Here is a 22115-nt window from a genome sequence, read left to right as displayed (position 1 = left end):
TTTCAGTCGTACACAGCGCTTTTCGGCAGTACCTTACAGCTTCTGCAGGTAAGATATTGATTATACTGACACCTGGAGATATATCTGGAAATAGTAAAGAGGATATTGATAAACGTGATGGTGACACTAAGGACCACTGAGGGTTTTCACAGTGGCTCCTTGGCCCCTGCAGGTCATGGGAGAGAAACAGGGCAGTGTCTGCAGGGAACGGAATATCAAATCTAAACGTGACACACTTTCACAATAGTAAAGTCATACTCGATTTTAGTTCTTGATTATCAGCCCAGATACCTGCTGTCAGGTGCTCTAGATGGAAATGTAGTGAAGAACGGAGGGAGCCACGTAGCATCAAATATGGGTACCTGCGTTGAAGATACATAGATCCGCCAGTCAAATTTACCACTAGTAGATGCGAGTAAGACGCCCGGATGTGGCTGAGGCTTCATTTAAGAGAGATTATTGTGCTGGCCTTATTGCAGATAAACAAGAGGATGAAGAAAATCTACAATAGGCTTATCGAGTATCGACTATTCTCTTCCTGCTTCCCTCGCTAATTACCGTATTTGTATTGATCCTTGGCTCAGCTGGTCTCTTGCTTGCTCCTCAAAATTGCTTCAGGAGTCAGGACTATTGAATAGTATCATGGATTTCTCCAATATTCGTACCTTTACTATGATTTACTACTTCACCCGTGAGCCTCTATCTTATCACCTTATAATTCGTAATGTATGTCTATTCTCGTATGCTGTACTTGTACTGCCTCAGGTACCGACTCAAGTGGGTAGGCACTGTAGCTCCGCCTCCCGCGCGGGAACCAGGGTTCTTTGCCCCGGCGCCCCAGGGCACTTTTATATGATTCCTGGGATTCTGGTAGGCAGCACTTTCTGCCTCGAGCGCAAAAGGTAGATAGTAGTAAGGAAAGCAGGGAATTATCGATCAGAAAGCAGACGTCATTATTAGAAAAACCAGAACTGAAACTGAATTGACTCTTCAGGTAGGGGTCTCCCATGACCTGCCCCAATCAGGACCGTCAGCCTGATGCTGTCCACGGGAACGGGGTCCAAATGTGACCAGCTAGGAACTGCCACCCGCAGGCACCAGGCTGCTTACTGCTTAGGTGCTCTACTAAGTAACTAGTCATTCTTCAAGGCTGGTCATCTTGCCCACAGTACCTATCATCTGGCCCTACCCTCAACCACCTATCACAAGAGCTTTGCGTACCTTCACGATCGTCGCGGCAACTATAACTGTTATTCATTCTATTTAAGATGGCCCTCCTCCCCTATCCTCACCCCTCACCCCTCTCCCCTACCTGCTCTTCCATCTTCGCTCACTCGACAGTATCCTCTACTATGCCCTTTTTTTTATCTTCATCTCAATATTAGCGAATCTCTTTAATCATCTTTTTCACAATCAATGATCCCCGCATAACCTTGCCATCGAAAACCAAGCCGCGTGATACGAGCTAGCCACCTGGCTGGCCCCCTCTACTCATAATGACCGACTGGGCTACCAAGGTCAAGACGATCGGTCTCACCCAGGTCTATTGCACGAAGGAAAAGCCGCTGGTCGATATCGTCTTCGTGCATGGACTCAACGGTCATCCGTACAATACCTGGTCGACAAAGGAACCGCCCGTTTTTTGGCCGGCAGATCTACTTCCCAACCTGCTCGAGCCTTGCAAGGTTCGGATTCTCACTTACGGCTATAACGCCAATGTCACTGCGTTTACCGACGGAGCATCAAAAGATCACATCCATCAGCATGCCGAAACCTTAGCCTCAACCCTAGCTGCCAATCGCAACGTAAGTTACATCTTTCCCCTCTACCTTGACCTCGCTAAACCGCTGATTCTAGCTTCGCCAATGTCCGGATCGGCCCATCATCTTTGTTTGCCATTCACTGGGCGGTCTCGTCGTCAAACGGGCCTTGATCTACTGCAGGAGCGTTTCGAATGAAAAGATCGAGCACCTTCGGTCGATCTTCGTCTCAACGTACGGTATCCTTTTCCTGGGAACCCCCCACAACGGCTCAGACGTCGCGAAATGGGGCGTGCTACTGCAGAACATCTGCAGCGCTGTGCTGCCAAAGAAGTTCATGGAGTCTTCCCCACAGCTCATCAAAGCACTGAGGACCAACAATGAGACTCTCCAGAACATCAACAGTCTTTTTGCCGACATTATGGGGCGCTTCCATCTCTATTTCTTCCATGAGACTCGATCCACGGACGTCAAGGGCACCCGCGAACTAATTGTGGACGAAAGCTCTGCCGCTCCTTACTTTGAAGGCGTCGAGCGAATGGGCATCGAGGCGGACCACAGCCATATGTGCAAGTTTGCAGATGAGGATGCCCCCGGTTTTGAGGCGGTAGCTGAAGCTTTGCTTCGGTATTCGCGTGATGCTCCTTTGACCATCTTTGATAGATGGGTTGAGGAAGAAAAGACCCGCTTGGTCATCCGGCAGACCAAAGCCAAAGAAATCTTCAACAACGGTATGTCCATGCATCATGTGCAAAGAGCCGTAGCCTTTACTCATTTTCGTTATAGAAAACATCAGCCCGTCATCCAGCATGCACAACGTTCAGACACCTGGTAGGAATCAACCCCTCCTTCTTCCACCTCGGTCATCTGGTTCTATTACCCTGCGGGATTATGAGATTGAGGAACCTGCAGATGCTTGATTTATGAATTGTTCGCTTCGCCATGAAAGCAATCTCTTTGTCCCCTCCTGAACTTATACTCATCCCCGACATTGGAAGATCTTGAGCCCGGAAACGCGCAGGCCCTTGGTTCCTCCATGCCATTCCCTGCTCCTGCTTCCAAGCAACAAGCGATGATTAGTCGGAAGGGGGATGGAGAAAGAGATGCAAATGAATAAAAACCAGAGAAAAAAAAATTCTGATTTACTCGATTGCTTTGCCCTGTTGACCTTACGGCACTTGAAATATTGTTTTTTCTCCCTGTATTATAGTTATTGCTGTGCCAAACAAGATAGTCTTCTCAGTCAGACCATTGCTGACTTTTTCTCTCTCTTAGAAAATCCCGCAAATCGACCTGCCTTGAAAGGAGGGGGTGGTGAACCCCCCGATCCCGGCCCATCCAATAGCACAACGCAGCTTGCCTTGTCACGATCATCGCTGAGAGATCCGCTATTTGTGGTGCCAGCAGGCTTCCATCCCAATGCCACTTTCGTTGGCATGACCAGAGAGCTGGATATCTTACACGCTCGGTTATACAGAGCTAAGAAGCGGGCTGAGCGCCTTGCAGCCGTCTTGATATGCGGGGGCCCTGGAGCCGGAAAGTCTCATCTGGCAAGACAATACGTGTGGACCCAGCGCGACTGTTACCCCGGCGGCATATTCTGGGTAGATGCTAAATCACGAGAGTCAACTAGCAAGTGCTTCTGGGACATCGCGCAGGCTGCGAGTTTAACGGACGATCTTGAATTCGAGAGCCCGGACTTCAAAGCACCGCAGAAGTACGTAGAGGTGGTCCGCAACTGGTTCCAAGCTCGAGAGGAATGGCTTCTCGTCTTCGATGGTCTCAGCTTTAATCAGGAAGATGACCTTAACCATTTCAGGCAGTTTTTGCCTTTCAACAGACAATGTAGCATTATCTACACCTCGGTGGATCGAACACTGCGGAAGAAACAGCGCCTCTACGAGCCTTATTGTCTTCAAGTGCCCCCTCTGTCGGTCGAGGATGCGTGCAAGCTCTTGTTCAAGGATTTGGGAATCAAGAGACCCACGAAAGAACAGGTCCGCAAAGCAGCTGAACTGGTCATGCACTATGAGTGTCTGCCCCTTGCCATCCATGCGATCAGCCACCGCCTCAGTGCAACATCCAAACCAATTGAAAGGTATCATATTAACTCGCATCTGACGGATGAAAAGCTTGCGGAGCCCTTCCTCAGTATCATGCACGACCTCTACCGGATGGGGCATTTTGAGGCCCTGAACCTGATCAATCTCCTCTCTTTCTTCGGACACCATGTGCCGCTTGGGCTCATCAACTTGGGCAGATCAGTTCTGGAGACCTGGAATGTCGAAATTCTCACAAGCAGTAGGCCCGGGGAGCGCGGGGATATCGACACTACTTTAGGAATCTTAATTCGGTACGGTCTCATCGAGAGGACTTCAGATGCTTACGTTCTAAAGGATCTCTCCCCTCAATCTGAGAAGGAACTGATATTCGACCCCAGAGCCGTGGTGCCCGAGCTATCCGAATCGCAAACGGAGAGCAGTAGCCAGGAGGCCAGCTTCTCCATCTATCAGCATGCGGGCTCGATCGATGTCATTAAAATTCATAGCGTGGTCCAGGGATTCTGCCGCGACGAATTGAAAATCATGGATGAAGAACAAAGGAAGCAGTCATCCAGGCTAGAGGCTCGACGAGGGTCCGGGGCTGGATCAGTCCATGAATCAGGGTCAGGCTCTGGAGTTGTCAAAGCCGAGGCCGGCTTCTACGAATCATGGCTCGTCGTGGCCATTCGCCTTCTCTGCAAGTCGTACGAGAACGCGAAAAAGCGCATGGAACTGGTCGACGATTACGGCCTGGTTAAGGATTACCGAGAATATGAAACTCATGCATCCCGGTTGATCGAGAACTTCCCGAAACGGGCCTCGAAAGAGAAAATCGTTCAAGAGGCGCGTAACGAATTAAAACAGCTGATGAGGAGCATCTCCAGCGAAATTGAACGCTTGTCGCCGCATTCTTCGCAAGACTCCATTCGCAAACACCGGTCTGTGTTTGATAGATCAAGCAGCTCTTCATCGTCCGTGCCGGATTCTGACGGGAGCCCTTCGAGGCAACTAACATGGGATCTCGCGGATGAATCGGCAAAAGTTGAGTCACCGAAGGAGCTGCCCGCTACGGCGCACCTTTTCAACCTGAGCCCCTTTCTCCCTCATATTTTTCGCGAATCGAGTAGCGAGCAGGAGGCCGAGAGAGCCAATCAGGAGAAGATGGAAGCGTCTTCGCTCTCGCAGATGAGTCAGGCTACGGAAAAGCCATTGATTGCTTCAAGCCCGCCACGGGACGATCAAGGCTGGCAAGTTGTAGAGAAGCCACAGAAACCTAAGCCTGGAAAGGAGAGGCAGCCGAAACAGCGCCCAAAGTTTCCAACCTACATACATGGCTCCAAACCGGCAGCTCCTGTGCTCAAGGTATTCCCTGTTGAAGGGAGGAGCGCGTCAAGCAGTAGCATGGAGAAAGGCCGTAGTAGTTCTTCCGTCTCTGCCACGGAAGCACTGACATCAGTGCAGAGTGCCAGCCCTCGCCGATCCGAGGAAGATCTGCCTGCTGGTCAAGCAAACCGAACATGGGCTGCCGTGGTGGCCAAAGCCAAGCGCGCCGCAGAGGCACGAGGAGCTCCTTCGTTATCGCCGAAACAGCGGCCCTCGTCGTCACCTGGGGAGACGAAGCGCCCGAGTTTGCCCGTCCCAAAGCCGCTGGAGAGCAAATCTTCGGGGGAAACGTTGGGAACCGATAAGACACAGCTACGCTTCCAGGAAGATCGATTGAGCCGATCCACGTACAGTGAGCCAGGCCCAGAACTACTCACACAGCAGCTGCACGCACTGGACCTGGGAATTGCACCAGATTCACACTACCACTACCGTCAATTATCCACGTCAATGACAGCGGCGCCGTTAAGGGACATGTCGGCCAGTACGCCGTCGATTTTGGCATTTCCCCCACAGCCGCTCCCGTACGAGAATGACATCGAAATCACGGTTTCACGACGCTTGAATGCGAGCAACATGCCGCCACCGCCGCCTGTCAGTCAGTCGGCCGCCACTTTTGGCCCAATCCCCCCCTTCCAAGCCACACACCATTCAATCACACACCCATCCGCCATCTTGCCGGGTGCCTCACCACCAGTTTCGATCATCACTGATGGAATCGGAAACACGGGTTACACATCCGATCCACCTCCCGCTTTGGAGCCATTGTCACGAGGGCCTTCGGGGCAGTCTTACCAGTCCTGGTCACCGGAACCAGAGCCGGAGCCCATGCGCCTTCCACCACGGCTCGTCCCCTTGCCCACCAACTCGGTGGTGTACATGCCCCAACAACAGACGCTTTCTGGGGCTGGCGGCTGGATCAGTGATGCGCAGCAACCAGCAAGCCTGAAAAGTGTCGGCTCACCCGAGGATCCAGGGATTCTGCACTTCGGGGCCCATCGAGTCGATGTGCGGGACGCTCGGCAGAGGCTCGAAGTGGGTGGGCGCTATCAGGTCTCCGGTGCCTCGTGGCAATTATATCACTCAAATAGATCGGGTCCTCTCATCCGTCCGAGTCAGGATGCGTTGACAGGTGCAGCCACACAAGGAACATACGTTCGACGACCCCGAAGTGGCAGCTCCCCAATTCACCCCTGAGTTAAAGACTGGTTTTTAATTTGTCACTGGGATGATGAGAAATGAGGTGAGAAGAAGAAGCAGGGGGAAAAGAAAAGAAAGAAAGCATCAGGCAGGTACTGATGCAAATGCATATGAGCACAGGTTGGAGTTACGCACTGTCAGCATTCACTTTCATATTAGCATTGTCATTCAAAGTTTTGATCACTTTGATCAATGTTCATGCATATAAGATGGGAGATAGAGGGGCATAGTGAACAGGCGTTTACTGATCCCTTGGGCTTCTATACCTGCTTTCCTTTTTTGATGTTTGGCATAGCCTTGTTATGGAAGAGACTTCGTGCATCTCACGGTAATAGTCATAGAGAGAGAATAGATGGACACCTTGGTTAACAGGTTTTAGTATGCCAGAGTCCAATGGTTGAGGTTATAACGACTTCCAAGGCCAAAGCCCAACACTGATCTAATTTGCCAGATTAGAAGCCTTTTGATCTGAAAATAAGCCATTACCTGTCTAAGATGATGCTATTCTAGAAGTTATGGATTTCCCAACGCTAGACAGTGCAAGGCTCACCATCGCGTGAGCTTCAGACTATATTTGTCATCTCTTGCACCTCAACGTTTCCACTTTCGTCTCCAACAGCCCCCTCCCCCTCTCTGTGCTTCTTATTTCTCAACCACAGGTCTGAAGCAGGCTGCAAGTGAGACTGCTACATGGTACTCTCTGAGCGTCAAGAGCCTGCACTGTTCCTGGTCAGACACACCGTCCTGTATTGGCCGATAAAAAGGGCTGATAGATTGGCATAGTACATGCATGGAACGACTGGGGTTCGGAGGCACATGCAGACACATCATCAGACAGCGAGGACTATGCTTCCATTCAACTGCCGACTCCGACTTGAGGAATGGTTGTTTAAAGTAATAGACAAACGCTTCCATGGTTTGAGTCGCCGAATTTATTCCGCAAGGGGCAGTGGGTATACCCAGCGACAACACTTCTCCCTTGAGTCAGAAATGATCTATAGCAACTATGCAGTTTGAGATACTTCCATTTGAGGAAGTTAGATCAGCTCCTCAGCGTCTCCTCCGTTGACCGGGATGGTATGCCTCATGTGGCACAGAGTCCAAACATGCCTCATACCTGTACATACTGGGACCCTGTTATCGACTCCCCAAATGTTTCACTGGTCAAAGTGAAGAAGAGGCTTGTTCGATGCACTCTGCCTTAGCTCTCAGAAGTACAGCATGGCATCAAAGCAATCTCTGGCGCGAGCTCTGTGTGTCACCCATCAGCGTTGAACAATGTGCTGCATTGCAGTGTACGTCTAGACTCTCTGGCGCGTTGTACAAGGCAGCGGTGAGAAAGTGAAGACGTGAGCAATTATTACACTTATAATCAGCGTTTTGTGCGCTTATCTTTGAATGAGTCTGCATTGAAGGGCTGTGGAATGAAGCATCCTTAGGGCATATGGATGCGTACGCTCTTGCTATCCCTTACTTCATATTTCATACCAACTCCGGACTGCGGCCCTCATTCCACTACCAGGCTGATAAAAAATCCATATAATGCGATGGCATAGCCCGTCTTGCACAGCAGGCTTTAATATCTTCGAAAGTGTGGGAACACGGTTGCAAGATGGCCAGTTCCAAGACAGAAAGGTCCGGTCCAGCAAGCGTCGTGGCCGCTGACGAGGCCTTGCTACAAGCGCGAGGCCAGCAGATAGAGCTCCCACAGCAATTCTCTGCAATCTCAGCTCTGTCATTTGCTTATATTGCCACAAACTCCTGGATTGGTTATTCTGGGACCTTCGTCACTGCGTTGCTGGCCGGTGGAGGGCCCGCCGTGTTTTATGGTGTTATAGCGGCTGGAATCGTGTGCACTATCATCAGTACGCCTGCGTCCCTCAATTGCCTGTAGTACGCTGATTCGATATGCTATCTCAGCCCTGGGTCTTGCCGAGTTGGCATCTGCGTTCCCGTCGAGCGGAGGACAATACCATTTCACGTTTATGGTCTCATCACCAAAGACTCGGACACCCTGTGCTTTTGTATGTGGCTGGCTCAGCTGCCTTGCTTGGTGTCTGGGCACAGTGTCTGGCGCCATTTTCACCGGTATGCCATGAGTCTCTGTAAGACTTTTGAGTAGGCTCAACTTACGATGAAAAGCTCAAGCGATCCTTGCGCTCGTCTCCTTCCTGAAGGAGGACTACCAGCCCAGGCAGTGGCAGACATACCTCGTTTTTCTTGCTCTTATTACACTGGCGACGGCAATGGTTTGTCTCCTTGCGCAGTGGCTGCCGCGAATGCAGGAGGTCATGCTCTGGAGCAGCATATCTGCGTTTGTTGTGTGTCTCGCCGCGGTTCTCGGAATGAGCAAAAGCAAGCAACCTGCCCGCGTTGTTTTCACTCAGTACGAGAATGAGACGGGATGGCCCGACGGCTTGTCGTTCCTCATAGGACTCGGGACCTGCATGTATATGTTCGGTGCCACCGACGCAGCGACACATATCGCCGAGGCATGTCTCATAAATTCAAATGCCCGCACTTCGAGTGACTGACTTATTCGCAGGAGGTCCCGGATCCAGGCCGGACTATTCCCAAGGTGATGTGGCTAACGCCCGTGATCGGGATAGCCACGGCGGTGCCGTTTGTCGTGGCCACCTTATTCGCAACAGTCGACCTAGGCGAGATCGTCCGGTCCGATCTGCCTATCCTGACGTTGTATCATCAAGCGACTGGTAGCAAAGACGTAGCCACCATTTTCACCGTCTGGCTTATTTTCAACTACTTTGGAGGCACGATCGCCATGGTCACGACATCCGGCCGCATGGCTTGGGCTTTTGCCCGCGACAATGGGCTGCCAATTTCCAGAACGTTAGCCACAGTGCACCCGCGATTCCAAACGCCCGTCGCCTCGACCGTTGCCTGTGCCGTGCTGATGGCACTTTATGGTCTTGTCTACATTGCGTCCAGCACGGCATACAGCAGCATCGTCTCGATGGCGATCCTGTCCATGAACGTAACGTATGTGATTCCACAGGGCATCGTGCTCTTCCGAGGGCGCGAGAAAGTCCTTGTCGACCGCTACTTTGATTTAGGGCGGTATGGGGTCTTTGTCAATGCGTTCTCGTGTCTGTGGGTTGGGCTGTATACGGTCATCTTCTGTTTCCCGACGATCATGCCGCCCACGCCGTCCAATATGAACTATCTGGCTCCTGTTGTTGTCGTCATCATCGTCTTGATTCTTGCTGTGTGGTACGGTGGGAAGAAGAAGACGTTTTCCGGGCCGGTGAGTATGCAGCAGAAGTGTTGTGTGGGCTTTACTGATATGGTTTCTTCCAGAGTGTTGTAATTGCAGAGGCACTGGCCCAGGAGTCAAGCATTGCAATCGTGGCGAAGCGAGAGTCTTCACCTTAGATGACTTACAAGAGGCAGCGCCCACACTCGTCCAATGCTCTCCTTAAGTTAGACAGCATATATAGAATCTCAGCAGGATCCATAGCCTGTTTACCATTACAGCAGATCAATGCTATCTCGTAGACTACATACCCTACCTCCCCCGAAAAGCAGGCTTCCTCTTCTCCGCAAAAGCCCTAAGCGCCTCATACCGATCCTCCGTCTCGATCACTCCATTGTACGCCTCATTCTCCGCCGCCTCCCCGCGCTGATAACCCGCAACTGCCTGAATCGCCTGCTTGATCGCAATCGGGCCCCCCTCACAAATATCCAGCGCAAGCTTGATACTCTCCCTCAGCACCTTCTCCCTCGCAACCCCCTCCTTCCCCTCCTCCTCGGGCAAAATCTCCACAAGCCGATCACAGAGACCCAGGAAGTACGCCTCGGGGCCCGACACCCGCCGCCCCGTGAGAATCATGTCCCGCGCGCGGTTCACCCCAATCAGCGCAGGGAGGCGATATGTGCCGCCCGCGCCGGGGATAATGGCCAGCCGGGTCTCGGGTAGTCCGACGATAGCAGACGACCCGAAGACGCGCAGGTGCGTGCACAGCGCGAGCTCGAGGCCGCCACCCAGCGCTGTGGAGGAGATCGCCGAGATGGTGGGGATCTGGAGCGCGGCGAGGTCGTGGAATGTGCCGCGGAGTTTGGTGAGGAATGCGTTTGTCCTGGCGCCCCCCAGAATCAGCAAGATAGATCTATAGAGTGCGCTGTTGGGGGGTGTGACACTTACTCCTCCTTTGTCATCTTCGCGCGCTCTTTGAGGTCCGCGCCGGCGCAGAAGGCGGCGTCGGCGTTGCTGGCGATGATCAGGGCGCGGGTTGGGCCTGTGCCGCCTTCGGCGGCGATGGAGTGGATCTGCTTGGAGAGGGCATCGAGGAGGGTCCGCGAGAGGGCGTTACGGGCTTTGGGGCGGTTGAGGAGCAGGACGCGGACGCTGCCGGATCCTGGCGCGGGGACTTGTTGGGTTTGGATGACGGCGTCGTCGGCACTGGTGCTGTAGCGGGAGATGGTGACGCGGAGCGAGACGATGCGAGGGGAGCTCGAGAGAGCGGGTGCGAGGCGTGGGAGTCGGGGCGGCATTTCCTCAATATCGATCGGACTTTAGAAAACAGAGCTTGAAGCAGGTGAGATTGAGCACAGTCGGAATGAAATAAAAGAATTAAAAAGATCGATGTTGAAGCTCTCCGGTCGTTCTCCAAACTCGCGGGGAAAGCTTTACACCCGCTGTGGGGAAACCGAAGTATGCCGCGGATAAGCGGATGATCATTTTTGAAACCTGGACAACATTCTAGCGAAAGGGTATCTATCATGATTGATTGCCACTAAATGAATATATATATACAGAATCTAATGTACAGACTTGCTAAGGTCCCCAATGTAAATACTCCCAGACTTCATCATCGCTTGGCCAGGAACCCCACAACGGAGTCGCCGCGACAATCTCATGTGCCTCGTGCAGCTTCGAATCGGACACACTCGCGTCTGTATCTGAGACATCGTTGAAGAGATATTCACCCCCGGCCATTGACTCCGACGGCAAATTATCAGATGAGCCCCAAGGTCGTTTCCCTTCGTATCCTTCGAGGAACACGCGCAGTGCAACCAGAGCACGCCGCATCATGCGATCGCCGTTCATATGCTCATCAGATGCCTCTTTGAGGGTGGGGGCATTCTGGCTCATCCATCGAAGCAATTTCAATAGGCCGTCATGATCCCCAGCCAGCCCTAGCGCTCTGACGAATGCGTGTAGAACGGCTGGAGAAGGCACGTGAAGCATAGGAGGTACAGCCACCGGCGGACTCGTGGCACTCTCAAAAGTGCCTGCCGAATGCTCAGCAAAAGGGGCATTTCTCGGATCCGAAAGGACGAGCTGGTCAAAGTGTTCCTTGAGAATGGCAAGTCCACTCCGAACCATGTCCTCAAAATGGGGACGCAGTACCTTGGAGTGTTTGATGCTCCCTCGCCGTGCTGCTTCATGAACAATTGCCAGGCCCTCTTCTGCGGCATGTGGATGTTTCAAACCTGCCATCACAGCCTTTGAGAAGCTGGCGCAAAGGACCTGATGCCCCTGCAGACCAGGCTCAATTGCACGTTCTTTCATCCAACCGATGACCTCAACCATCTCATACCAGGCAAGCACACGTTGTGCACTGCGGCTCATCCTGCGATATGGCGTTCTGATGCGATCCTTGCTCAACGCTGTTAATAGATGAATCCACGGAGGTGTGAAACGGGAGTTTCGAAGTTTCAACAGCTGGATCGCATGCGACAAGGTTTTCGGATGCTGCAAGGTACTGCTTGCTCCTGAGGTATGAACAGTGGAAAAAAGCGTTGAGGTTTTCGGCTTGTTCGGATGGATATTCCTCATGATAATGGGGAAGAGATCGGCCGTGCGAATATCATGCCGTTCCAAGTGCAAGGAGTCAAGACTCGAAAAGTTGCAAAGAAAGCCTATGAAAGACGAGAAGAGATAGTCCGGCAGTTCAGCCAAAACCTTTGAATCCAACGCATCATAATCCGACGTACGTTCCCACACAGTGCACAAAGCTTGGATCTGTTCGTTCGACAAGTCACTGCAACTGAGATAATCCAATCCGCAATTGAATGTTGGCGCAGATCGCAGAAGCAAAGCCAAAAATCTCCCGGATGGACGAATACCCTGGGAAAGCATCTGTTTGAGAAGCTCTTCCAAGGTAGGAGGCTCCGTGTGTACGTAAATCAAATCGCGGGCGGAAGCAGGTTCCGGGAAGACTTCCAGCCCATCGCCAGGTAAAGAATGACTGATATGGTCGAAGTCATTCTCCAGCGCTTTCCTCCGGAAAATCAATTTCTCAGCCATAGCGACGTAGATACTCGCTCGCGGCGGTAGGCCTAGATCTTGATATGACAGAAAACAAGCCCAGGCCTCCCGCACCGTGCGCGTGGCGCGGATTCGGGCCACCCAGACTGCATGATGATCCGGCTTGCTTCCTGCAGGCCCACGTAGCAGTTGCGGTCGACGCATCAAGGCCCTGGTTTGAACCGTCGGGCTTTTGTCCGTGTCCCAGCCTGCCAATATCCCAGAAACCTCTTCCCAGCGAGTGTGAGAGTAGCCTGCCTCTCTCATTTGAGCCATCACGCGCATGGCACGGCTCTTCATTCCTTCATTCCCTCGTTGGGAGTCGATTCCAAGCTTTTCTTCCTTCCACGGTGGCCACGATGGTGCTTTTAGTTCTGCCGATTGCCGTTCGGCGGACGTCTTCTTGTGGGCCAATTGCACAGCAATGATACCTTGATAGCCCTGCCGCGTCACCGGAAGGACCGGATTGTGTCCTGCCATAGCCTTGAGTAGCTCGAATTGAGCTTGTTGCTGTACAGAAACGAATTTGAACGGGCCTGCTTTGCAAGGTAACGAGAGCAGCCAGAGACATGCGTTGAACTTGTCAGCCATGAACTGGTTCCTCCGGTGTCTGGCGATCTCCGAAATCTCTTGGTCGTTTCTTAGCAGAGTCAGATAGGATGCGAAGGCACGCGCGATGGTGAGCTGGGCCTGTGGCCATACTTCCCGAGCATGACGAAGCAGACGGGTAACGAACGCGAAACACGTAGTAGGGTCTATGAGGGGTTCTGTTTGTTGTGAATCGAGGTTGACCTCGAGCTCTTGGGCTGTGTATTGTACGCGCGTGAAGACGTCGAAAGGCGGAATTTTTCGGCCAGTGATGGTGTGCAGGGAATAAATCAGCAGCAAGCGAAAAGTCTTCGCGTCGAGGCTTTGTCTGCGCAGGAGAAGTAGAGGAATGAACGGAGGTATGAGCCGATGTTGGGAACCAGGTCTGGCTCCCTCAGCAGACTCAGCCATCAAAATTCGGAGAGCAGCCCCGTGAGAGGTGTTGCTCCGGAGAATCCACGACCAAAGCAACACATCGCTAGGGCTGCAATGCCGTGCCGTCAAATACTCGATGATTTTTGGCGAGAACGCCCGTCGCAATACCGCATCCAGCTCTGGCGTCGCTTCGGTATCGTCATGTGCTCTATGTACCCGGCCCAAGATAGGATCCACAAACCGTATCCAATCCGCAAGAATAGTCTGCAACGATAATCTCGGTTGTTTGCGAGGCGCTTCTTTCTGCCATTTTCCATAATCACTCCCGATGAGATTCGTAGGCTGTGTCTGACCAGGTCCATCTCCGGTAATGCGTGCAGAAGTAAGGAGAACATCGAGTAGATACTGCGTAGGCGTCACAATAGAAGACTGTGTTCCCTTCACTTTCGTGGCCTTTCGAGAAGACATCGCTTTCTTTTCGGAATGTTCGGTCAAAGTAGCATCGTGCTCGTGCGAATTTACATTGACAATTGACGGTGAATTGTCCGATTCGCCAGAGCTTTCATTACGTCCGCACAGGTGATTCGAGCCGGAGGGCGAAAACGATCGGCTCAATTGAGACTGATTTCGGATCCTACACCACAAGTTATGCCAACGGTCTTCCTCGCCATTTGCATCAATCAGCCGCTCCTTCTCTGAAGAAGCGGCAGTGCTGATATAACCGTATTCCCGGAACACCCCCGCAGAACACAGGAAGCCATTGCGATGCCACTTCGTTGGGTGTGTAGGACGTGAAAAATATTTGGAGGAGCGGTCCTAATGGGATCAACGAACGAACCGTTAGCAAAGCTTCCAATATAGCCATTGTTTTGCCTAGAAAGGGTCCATCCACTCGTACCTTTGGCCATGGACAATTGTTAATCAAATGCGCCGCTCTCAGAGAGGCCCCCGAGCGGCTCGGAACATGATTGAAGACCGATGACATCCATGAAGAGAATCATGAGGAGGCTGCTGAGGAGCCAGAAAAGGAACCAAAGAAGCCTCCCGACACAGATAGGAGCATCAATTAGAATGTGTTTGTTGGAAGTTGAGGAATAGTACTCCAACCAGCTCTCTACGATACTTTTGGAGCTCGGAAGGAAAATGCTGCATCACGTGAGCGGCTTGTCACGTTTTTGGCGCGGCATCGACCAGATCTCCCTCTTTACCTAACTGAGTGAATCTCCCTCCCGCCTTTGCAGTCCGAGACCAAGGCGTCGTCGTTGTTTTCGTTTTCTAAATCCCATTATCTCTTCTTTTTACTTGTAGTCATCCACAATTTGAGGATACTCGTTGTCCTGTACCCGTGCCTTTCGCCCCACCGCGGGATACAGTCGCGATTTTTCTCTCTACGAGTTGCGACCTTTATCCTTCGCTCGGCCCTGCAACGATTGGCGCATGCGCATCGGAGATCGAGCAAGCCTCAAAACACCGATATTCTTTCAGGAACTCAGGGTCTCAGTTCCGATTCTCGTCTCAACAACATTCATTCCTACCCTCTGATCTCTTCGCGTCGCGATCCGAGTTCAGGGATTTTATTCGCCCGAAATTCTCCTAGATCGACTCCTGTGACGAAGTCGATTTTCGTCCTCGCGTTCAAGGAGCCAAAAAAAAAACACTGCAACAACGGCGCACTTCCGGACTTGAAACCATGAGCGCAGACGAAGGCGGGGAGACGCTTTCAATTCCCGCCACCAACGGCGAACCTCAATCCGCGACTCCAGATCCGCCTGTACTGTCAACGCCTGGAAAGCGAAAGCGTGGATCGAGCCATGATGTTCATGCTGCCCAGGATGCAGGTACTTCTGAGTCGCAGGTTCAGGAAAGAGTGAAACTACACGAAACACTGTGTAATCTCGTGGATATCCTCAGCAAGTGCGCATCACCCATGCTTTGTTGATCCCTCGCTCTCGAGTTTAACTGACGTGTTCCAGGAATGATATCGAACTCCAGCTACTCTCATGCCCTCTTCCGTCGTCACCTGCGAAGCCGCGTTCGAAACGTGCAAAAGTATCAGGAGAGAAAGACGAAAGTACTAGCATACAAGCGAGGGTTGCGTCGGATCGTTACAATACGCTCTCTGAGTTTCTGAGTGATATCGACAGAGCCTCCACAGCCGTCATCGAGCGGAGCAAAGCTCAAAGCAGTGAGGGCGAAGCCACCGACGGCAACCGCCTGACAGAGACGGTCAATCGGATTGCGGCATTCAAAAAACTTTTGAATAGTCTTGTGCGCCAGGCTTCTGTGGGCCAGACCAGCGTCAAGAGGGAGAGCACGGAAGACGACTCAGAGGTTGCAGGAAAATCAACACCTTCTACCACTGAAGGTCGAAGCGATAATGTGGTTCTCACCATTCTTGGTAACCCATCCAACCCGAAACCGCTATACTCCAGCTTGCAAAAATCTGTCAAGGTTTCTCTGCCTTCTGGTGAATCAGCCGCAGAGAAGTACGTGGAAGTACAAACACCTCTGCGTGAGATTGGCTTGCCCAACGGTATCACGACTACCAAAGTTGCGGCTTACAACACAGAGAACAAGCCCAAAGAGGCCAAGCGAACCTTTGGCGAGGTGTTCACGCCTCGTCCCACATTGCCGCAATTAGAGCCGCCCCGCAGGGCCAGGTCGTCTTCTCGTACTGCTCCTGGAGGCTGGATTGACCCATTCGAAGCAGTCACAAACTACAAGGCTTTTCCTGGCGAGCGAAATAACTATTGCCTTGCGCCTCTTCCTTCGGGCCAGTGGCTCCAGTACGGCGGAATCACCTCATCCCCCTCTTTCTGGGATCGACGGCAAAAGCAACAATCCGCTCAGCCGCACGGAGACGAGAGATATCATGAGGATCCTGCTCTGTGGACAGATGACGACGCCTCTCTGTTGCAGGGCGTGTATTCGTCATTCGCACCTTCGTTTGACAGCTCAGGAGCCATTGTTCAAGCTGATTCTAAGGACATGGTATGGTGGGGGAAACGGGGAACGAAACGCTTGTATACCCTTCTTGCCAAGACCACCTACTCAGAGGAGCCTCAAGACGCATCGGAAGTATCCGCGACAGAGCAACCTGGCAACATTGGTGAACTGGACGAAAACACTTTGGAAGAGATGGTCAAGTCATTCAACCCTGAAGACTTTGCTGACCATGTCTCATTCACCAATGGTTTGGAGAAAGAAAAGGAAGAAGCAGAATCAAAGGGCATGGATGACCTGTTACGCGATGTATCTGAACTGCTGGAGACTCTGAGCTCATATCAGAAGATCCGCAACCTGGAACTACCAGCTCCAGGCGGTGAACCCAAAGAGACAGCAACAGACCAAGGCACCCCATCTCATGCGTCTGCAGCAGAACAGGGTATCTATGAGACACTCAAATCCAGCCTTGCCGCTCTCGTCTCAAACCTACCGCCATACGCCGTTGCCAAGTTGGATGGTGACCAACTCGCCGAATTAAATATCAGTACAAAGATTTTGGTCGATAATCCGGACTATCACGGCATTATGGAGAAGGATGACTTCACGCTGCAGCAGGAGCGGGCCGCGGCGATGGCACCGATGGCTGCTGGGCCAAACCGAACATCTACACCCAGCCGCTCTGGAAGCTATCAGGCCGGTTACAACCAACGGGCCTATACTGCTAACGCTCGGGTACAGCAACCGCAAGCTGGTTTCCAGGCGCCCCAGCCGTATTACGGCGGAAGACAGCCTTCGACCTCAGCGCCTTATACCCCAGGCCCTCCACAGCACTTTGCTAATGCTCGCCCTCCAGCAACGCCTGCTCAGCGACCCACATTTGTGCCGGGATACCAACAACCTACACCACAATATAACCAGGCCAATCTTCAGCAGTTCCAGCGTCCGGGCCAGAACGGCTACAGCCCCTATGCGGCACCGCAAGCTTTACCGCCTGCTCAAGCTTCTCCGCAGGCGTACGCGCCCAGGCCTGCACAGCCTGGAGCATACGCCCCGCAGTATGCTGCAGGGCGTAGTGGCTCACCGCAGAAGCAGCCAGCATATGCCTCCCCTCGAACACGGGCACCATATATGGCACCAAGCTCTGCAACCCCCCAGCAGCGGTTTGTCCCGCAGCAGCAACCACCCAATTACAACTACCCTTCCAACCAAGCTGCCCCTGCGCCAAACACCTACTCGAACTCTGCCGCTGCAATGACTTATGCTCGGAGTGCTGCTGAGCAGGCTGTATTGATGGACCGGAACAAAGCACAATTAGCGCAGCAAACCCGGCAGAGCTCAACACCTCAACCTACTACGGATGCCAGCTCCCAAGACCGAAGTATAACGCCAGCAATCAAGCAAAATGGTACTCCTGTACCTTCGTGACGGTTTTCTCTCTTCTCATTTGCTAATATTCGTACTCTTGGGGCGTGGTTACGGTGACACGGTGATGATTTGATTCGAATTGGGCATGCCTTACTGTACTTCTCACTTTCTTTTCCTTTCGTTTTGTTAGATTGGCGGCTGGGAAGTCAGACTCAAGACCGTTTTCGTGTTGATTTCAACCATGACGTTATTATTATCATCAATTTTTACCACTTGAGTCAAATGTGTAACTGCTCAATGATTGCTGTTCTTCCCTGAGTGACTTCCTTCCGTCTTCTCTTCGTGATCGTCTTCTTTCTGTTGACTTTTAATACTTTATCCGCAACAACTGCTGCCGTTTGCCTATACTCTGGGATGGAGTTTCTTAGCGATCGGCGCGGAATGCTTTTAAAGAATGGTTTGGGTGGTTTTGTTCGGTCGGTAGGGAGTCGAATGTGGACATGTTTTCTAGTTTCAAAGATTGCGGCTCTATCAATATGAATCCAATTCAAACTCTTCTACTTTACTTGTGAGGATTGAATGGCACTGTCTTTCGTGAAGTGACTTATCATAAACGTAGTATACATCATTCTATGAATACATGGTTCCTAGTACTAACTCATAATGCCAGTTTGTCAATGGCTGTTCTGTCTCTTTCTGTATATGACCTGGAGGCTAATCCCGGAAGGACATTATCCTAGGCTTAGAGAAACGCGTCGAGTCGTTATACCGCAGCAGTTGACGGTGTTATCAAGGGATGAACATGGCGGCTATGGTCATGAAGCCAAAGTATCTGTGAACAGTGAATGAGTTTCCGGCGCTAGAAAATGTTATGAGATGGTAACCTCGAGCGAGGTAACCACGGTTCATGAAGGATGTGCAAGGTCCAGATACATACAATGTTGCAGATCTCCACCCATCGCGGGACTCCAGGTGCTCTGCACCGGACGAATAATTCATTGCTATCGCGGCAGCGGCACCGCCGACAAGAGCCACCACTAGGAGACGGCCTGAGAATTCGGAGATCATGCTGAAGGCTAGTAAGGGGAGGAGGATGGCGGCTGAGGCGATAATGATGGCGGAGTAGACGGAAGCTGTAGGAGATGCGCGGCGGGACGACAAGGAGATCAGGTCTTTGCCGTGATCTAAGAACCGGGACTCGGCTGTTATGATGGGCGAATGGTCTTTCATCCAAGTGCGGTAGGTCTCAATGTCTTTATCTGAAGCGCTGGGTATGGTTTGCAGAACTCGGCTATATGCTGCGAGGGCGTTGTCTAAGATAGTGCATCAGCACAAGACAGAGGAAGTTACATATACTTGGAATCTTACTGTATTGCTCCGTCTTGTGAACCAGGGCTCCCATTACCTCTACCCGTCTGTAATGCAAGGACGAATAAACCTGAGCTTGAGCGTCCATGCGTCTCGAGGCGGGCAGCTTCTTCGTTCCCTCTCGTTCGGCTGTGGCGACCCGATGCATCTCTTCGTACTCGTCGAGAATTCTCAGATCTTCCTCCATTTGCGCAATCTCATCCTGGAGGTAAAGGAGGACACGGTGGTTCAGATCTTCGAACCGGCGGTATAAAGGAGGAAGGCAAGGTTCCTTGCTGTCGGAGGACGAACTAAGTCGGCTGGAGAGAAGCCCGTAACCGGAAGGTATGTGCGACGACTTGGGACCGCGCCGAAACTTCCTGCCGGTCCGATGAAGATCCTCCTTGGGGCTTCGCGGAGGAGATGGGGGAAGCGGAGGCCTATGCGACGTAGAGGGGTTTCGAGGAGGATAATAAGTTTCCGGCAAAGTAGTAAGCTCCAAGTTCAAGTTGCCAGTAGGATTTGAGCTATCCGTGAGTGCACCAGGAATGTTGTATATCTCTTCCAAGGAGAGCTTTCGGTCTGCTGTATTTCGTGGCAGGTGCAATGGCACTGTAGACGGAGATACATCAACCTGCGGTAGCTGCCGTGAGTTTGCCGATCTCTTGGACTTGAGTGACGATGCTTCACTACGGATGCTTGCTCGCCTTTGCGCCTGGCCCTGCGACAAAGTGTTGGTACGAGCATCGGTGTTGAGACCAGGGTAGGTATGTATTGGGTAGGTATTGAGGCCGTTCGAGGGCTGGCCAGAAGGCTCACTCACATTTTCTTCTGCAGTGGACGACAAGCTACCCTCATCTGAAGAGTCATCGTCGTCGAGGTACTCAAACACGTTGGGAGCCTTCTTGTCTGGACCAGTCGAGTTGCGCGTAGAATTCAGAGCCCCCTGTGTCTTCTGAGCGTAATTCCGACTTGGTTCGTCGTCTTTCTGTGCACCAGGCTGTACCTGGACATGTTCTTTCTTTGCCTTTTTCTCTACGGAAGACTTGGAACCTTTAGAAGCGGTCCGAGACGTCATAGAGAGGACAGAACCTGTCGACGATCTATTTGACTTCTTGGAGCGACTGGAACTGGAATACAATGGCATTTTGACCGGTTTATGGTGTGTGAATAGTTTCAATTCGGAACTTTCAAGCAAGTCGCGACGATGCGGTCGTCAAGACATTCCCGGGGCAGAGAAGAGAAGCCAAGACATCAAGACAATGAGAACAGAAAGCAAAGGGCTGTGATCGATAAAGGAGGCAGCACTCGAGGCATACCAAGGGAGACGACGACCGTTTTGAATGTCTTGGAATGGTCTATGGCCAGACGGACACGAAGAATGTAGCACAGAATGTGGGGTATTTCTGTCTCTGAACGGCAACAGAGTTGAGTTTATGAACTTGGAGACAGTCGCTGATAAGGATCGATGCATATGCACAGGTACATCAGGAAAATTAATGGCTTCGTGAGTGACAAGGAGCTGTGCTGGGGTGGTCAGCAGTCCTCAGGATCAAAGGTAATTCGGGCTACTTGAGAAGAGTTCGGCCCCGGGAATTGATGATCAAGCTGAAACGGTAACTGATGGCGCAGTCGTCAATTCCGACTCTTGAGATGTTAGTTGGAATAGAGTTGGCCCTATATTCAATAGTCATTCGTTAGACAGAAGCGCTTCGCCCTGTCGCAACCTGTCGCAACCTCGCGACGCCGAGGGTGAACGAGTCAAATTCGTCACAGGGGATCCCAGCAAGCGCCAAAGGCTGACGAAGAAAGTGATGTCTGATCGCAAGATAGGAAGAGTATCTTCAAGAAGTGTGCCTCGAATTATGCAGTCTTCTCTTATTTTTGCTTTTTTCCTTTTCTCCTCGGTTATCTTACTGCAGTTCGGGTTATTGAAAGACGATCAATAGCTGGTGGAGGAGGAATCTGGCATGCAAAGATCAGGTATTAACAGCAGTAGGTGATTCCTGCAGTGGGCCTCTGTCAGATTCTGACAAGGGTGAAACCATGATAGATATTGTCCTGCATTACTCTGGATGAATTCTGATCTATTGGAAGGGAAAAAGAACGAGCAGTGGTGCGTTGGCTGGCGGTGACTCGCTGCGGACGATGCCCCATACCTTGCAGCCAGACGAGGTGGGGACTTGGAATGCACAGGACTTTCCCTGCGATTCTGTGGGAGCTGATGATCTCGTCTTGCTTTGCTTGACTTCTGGACCAGTGAGAGAGACTGACAGAGATGATCTGTGAGAGGTCAACATCATCAGATCAGCAGACTTTGGGCATGAAACCATCGTGGGACAGGTAGGGAACCACTACGATTCGTTGTTTACAGCCCGATAACCTTAGGTTGTGTACATGACCATCGCCAACAGGATGTGGAGGGCAGTACAGATTTTGGATGAATGACTTGCATACGGAGTATGCACCTAAATCAAGATCACATTCAGACATTGTGATCTCGGATCCTATTTCTATTATTGTTTCTTACCAACTCCTAGCTATGCTATGTAATCTAAATATACAATAATTCCCCCAGCCTCCAGACTAAAATGCTCTAAAATGATCGACAACCCAAGCGGTGAACCGTAACTTACCAATGTTTCGGATTTTTATGCTGCGGTTGTTTGCTATACGTGGTAATCCTATTACTGTATGACGCGCAAATTCCGCTTCCACATGGACGACATTTTGTCTATCCATACAATTCGCAGCTATTCCTCAAGGATAGTCCTCGAGATCAATTGCTGCTCGAGTCCACCAAAAAACCACCACCTTTAACCTTTACGAACCACATAC

General features: G+C 51.6%; 5 protein-coding genes across 5 annotated transcripts; 3 read left to right on the top strand and 2 right to left on the bottom strand.

The window, feature by feature from the left end:
* Positions 1–1496: 1496 nt before the first annotated feature.
* On the top strand, positions 1497–6382 carry Aud_003438 (LipA and NB-ARC domain protein; the record flags this gene model as incomplete). The annotated part of the gene is made up of 3 exons (XM_043288388.1): positions 1497–1805; positions 1858–2491; positions 3036–6382. 3 exons carry the CDS (start codon positions 1497–1499, stop codon positions 6380–6382), a joined length of 4290 nt encoding a protein of 1429 aa, XP_043144323.1.
* Positions 6383–7997: 1615 nt separating this feature from the next.
* Positions 7998–9778, top strand: Aud_003437 (putative GABA permease; the record flags this gene model as incomplete). Its single annotated transcript, XM_043288387.1, has 5 exons — positions 7998–8250; positions 8306–8473; positions 8528–8881; positions 8947–9650; positions 9704–9778. The coding sequence occupies 5 exons, from the start codon at positions 7998–8000 to the stop codon at positions 9776–9778; spliced, it is 1554 nt and encodes a 517-aa protein (XP_043144322.1).
* Positions 9779–9911: 133 nt separating this feature from the next.
* Aud_003436 (uncharacterized protein) lies at positions 9912–14484 on the bottom strand (the record flags this gene model as incomplete). The annotated part of the gene is made up of 4 exons (XM_043288386.1): positions 9912–10482; positions 10548–10916; positions 11203–14435; positions 14458–14484. The coding sequence occupies 4 exons, from the start codon at positions 14482–14484 to the stop codon at positions 9912–9914; spliced, it is 4200 nt and encodes a 1399-aa protein (XP_043144321.1).
* Positions 14485–15309: 825 nt separating this feature from the next.
* Aud_003435 (uncharacterized protein) lies at positions 15310–17990 on the top strand (the record flags this gene model as incomplete). Its single annotated transcript, XM_043288385.1, has 2 exons — positions 15310–15533; positions 15593–17990. 2 exons carry the CDS (start codon positions 15310–15312, stop codon positions 17988–17990), a joined length of 2622 nt encoding a protein of 873 aa, XP_043144320.1.
* A 729-nt stretch (positions 17991–18719) lies between these two features.
* On the bottom strand, positions 18720–20424 carry Aud_003434 (uncharacterized protein; the record flags this gene model as incomplete). The annotated part of the gene is made up of 3 exons (XM_043288384.1): positions 18720–18762; positions 18868–19243; positions 19299–20424. The coding sequence occupies 3 exons, from the start codon at positions 20422–20424 to the stop codon at positions 18720–18722; spliced, it is 1545 nt and encodes a 514-aa protein (XP_043144319.1).
* Positions 20425–22115: the final 1691 nt, after the last annotated feature.

Source organism: Aspergillus udagawae (genome assembly GCF_001078395.1).
Source record: "Aspergillus udagawae IFM 46973 DNA, scaffold_2, whole genome shotgun sequence".
Taxonomy (NCBI): Eukaryota; Fungi; Ascomycota; class Eurotiomycetes; order Eurotiales; family Aspergillaceae; genus Aspergillus; species Aspergillus udagawae.
Note: the sequence above shows the minus strand (reverse complement) of the source record. Positions and strands in the feature narration are given on the sequence as shown.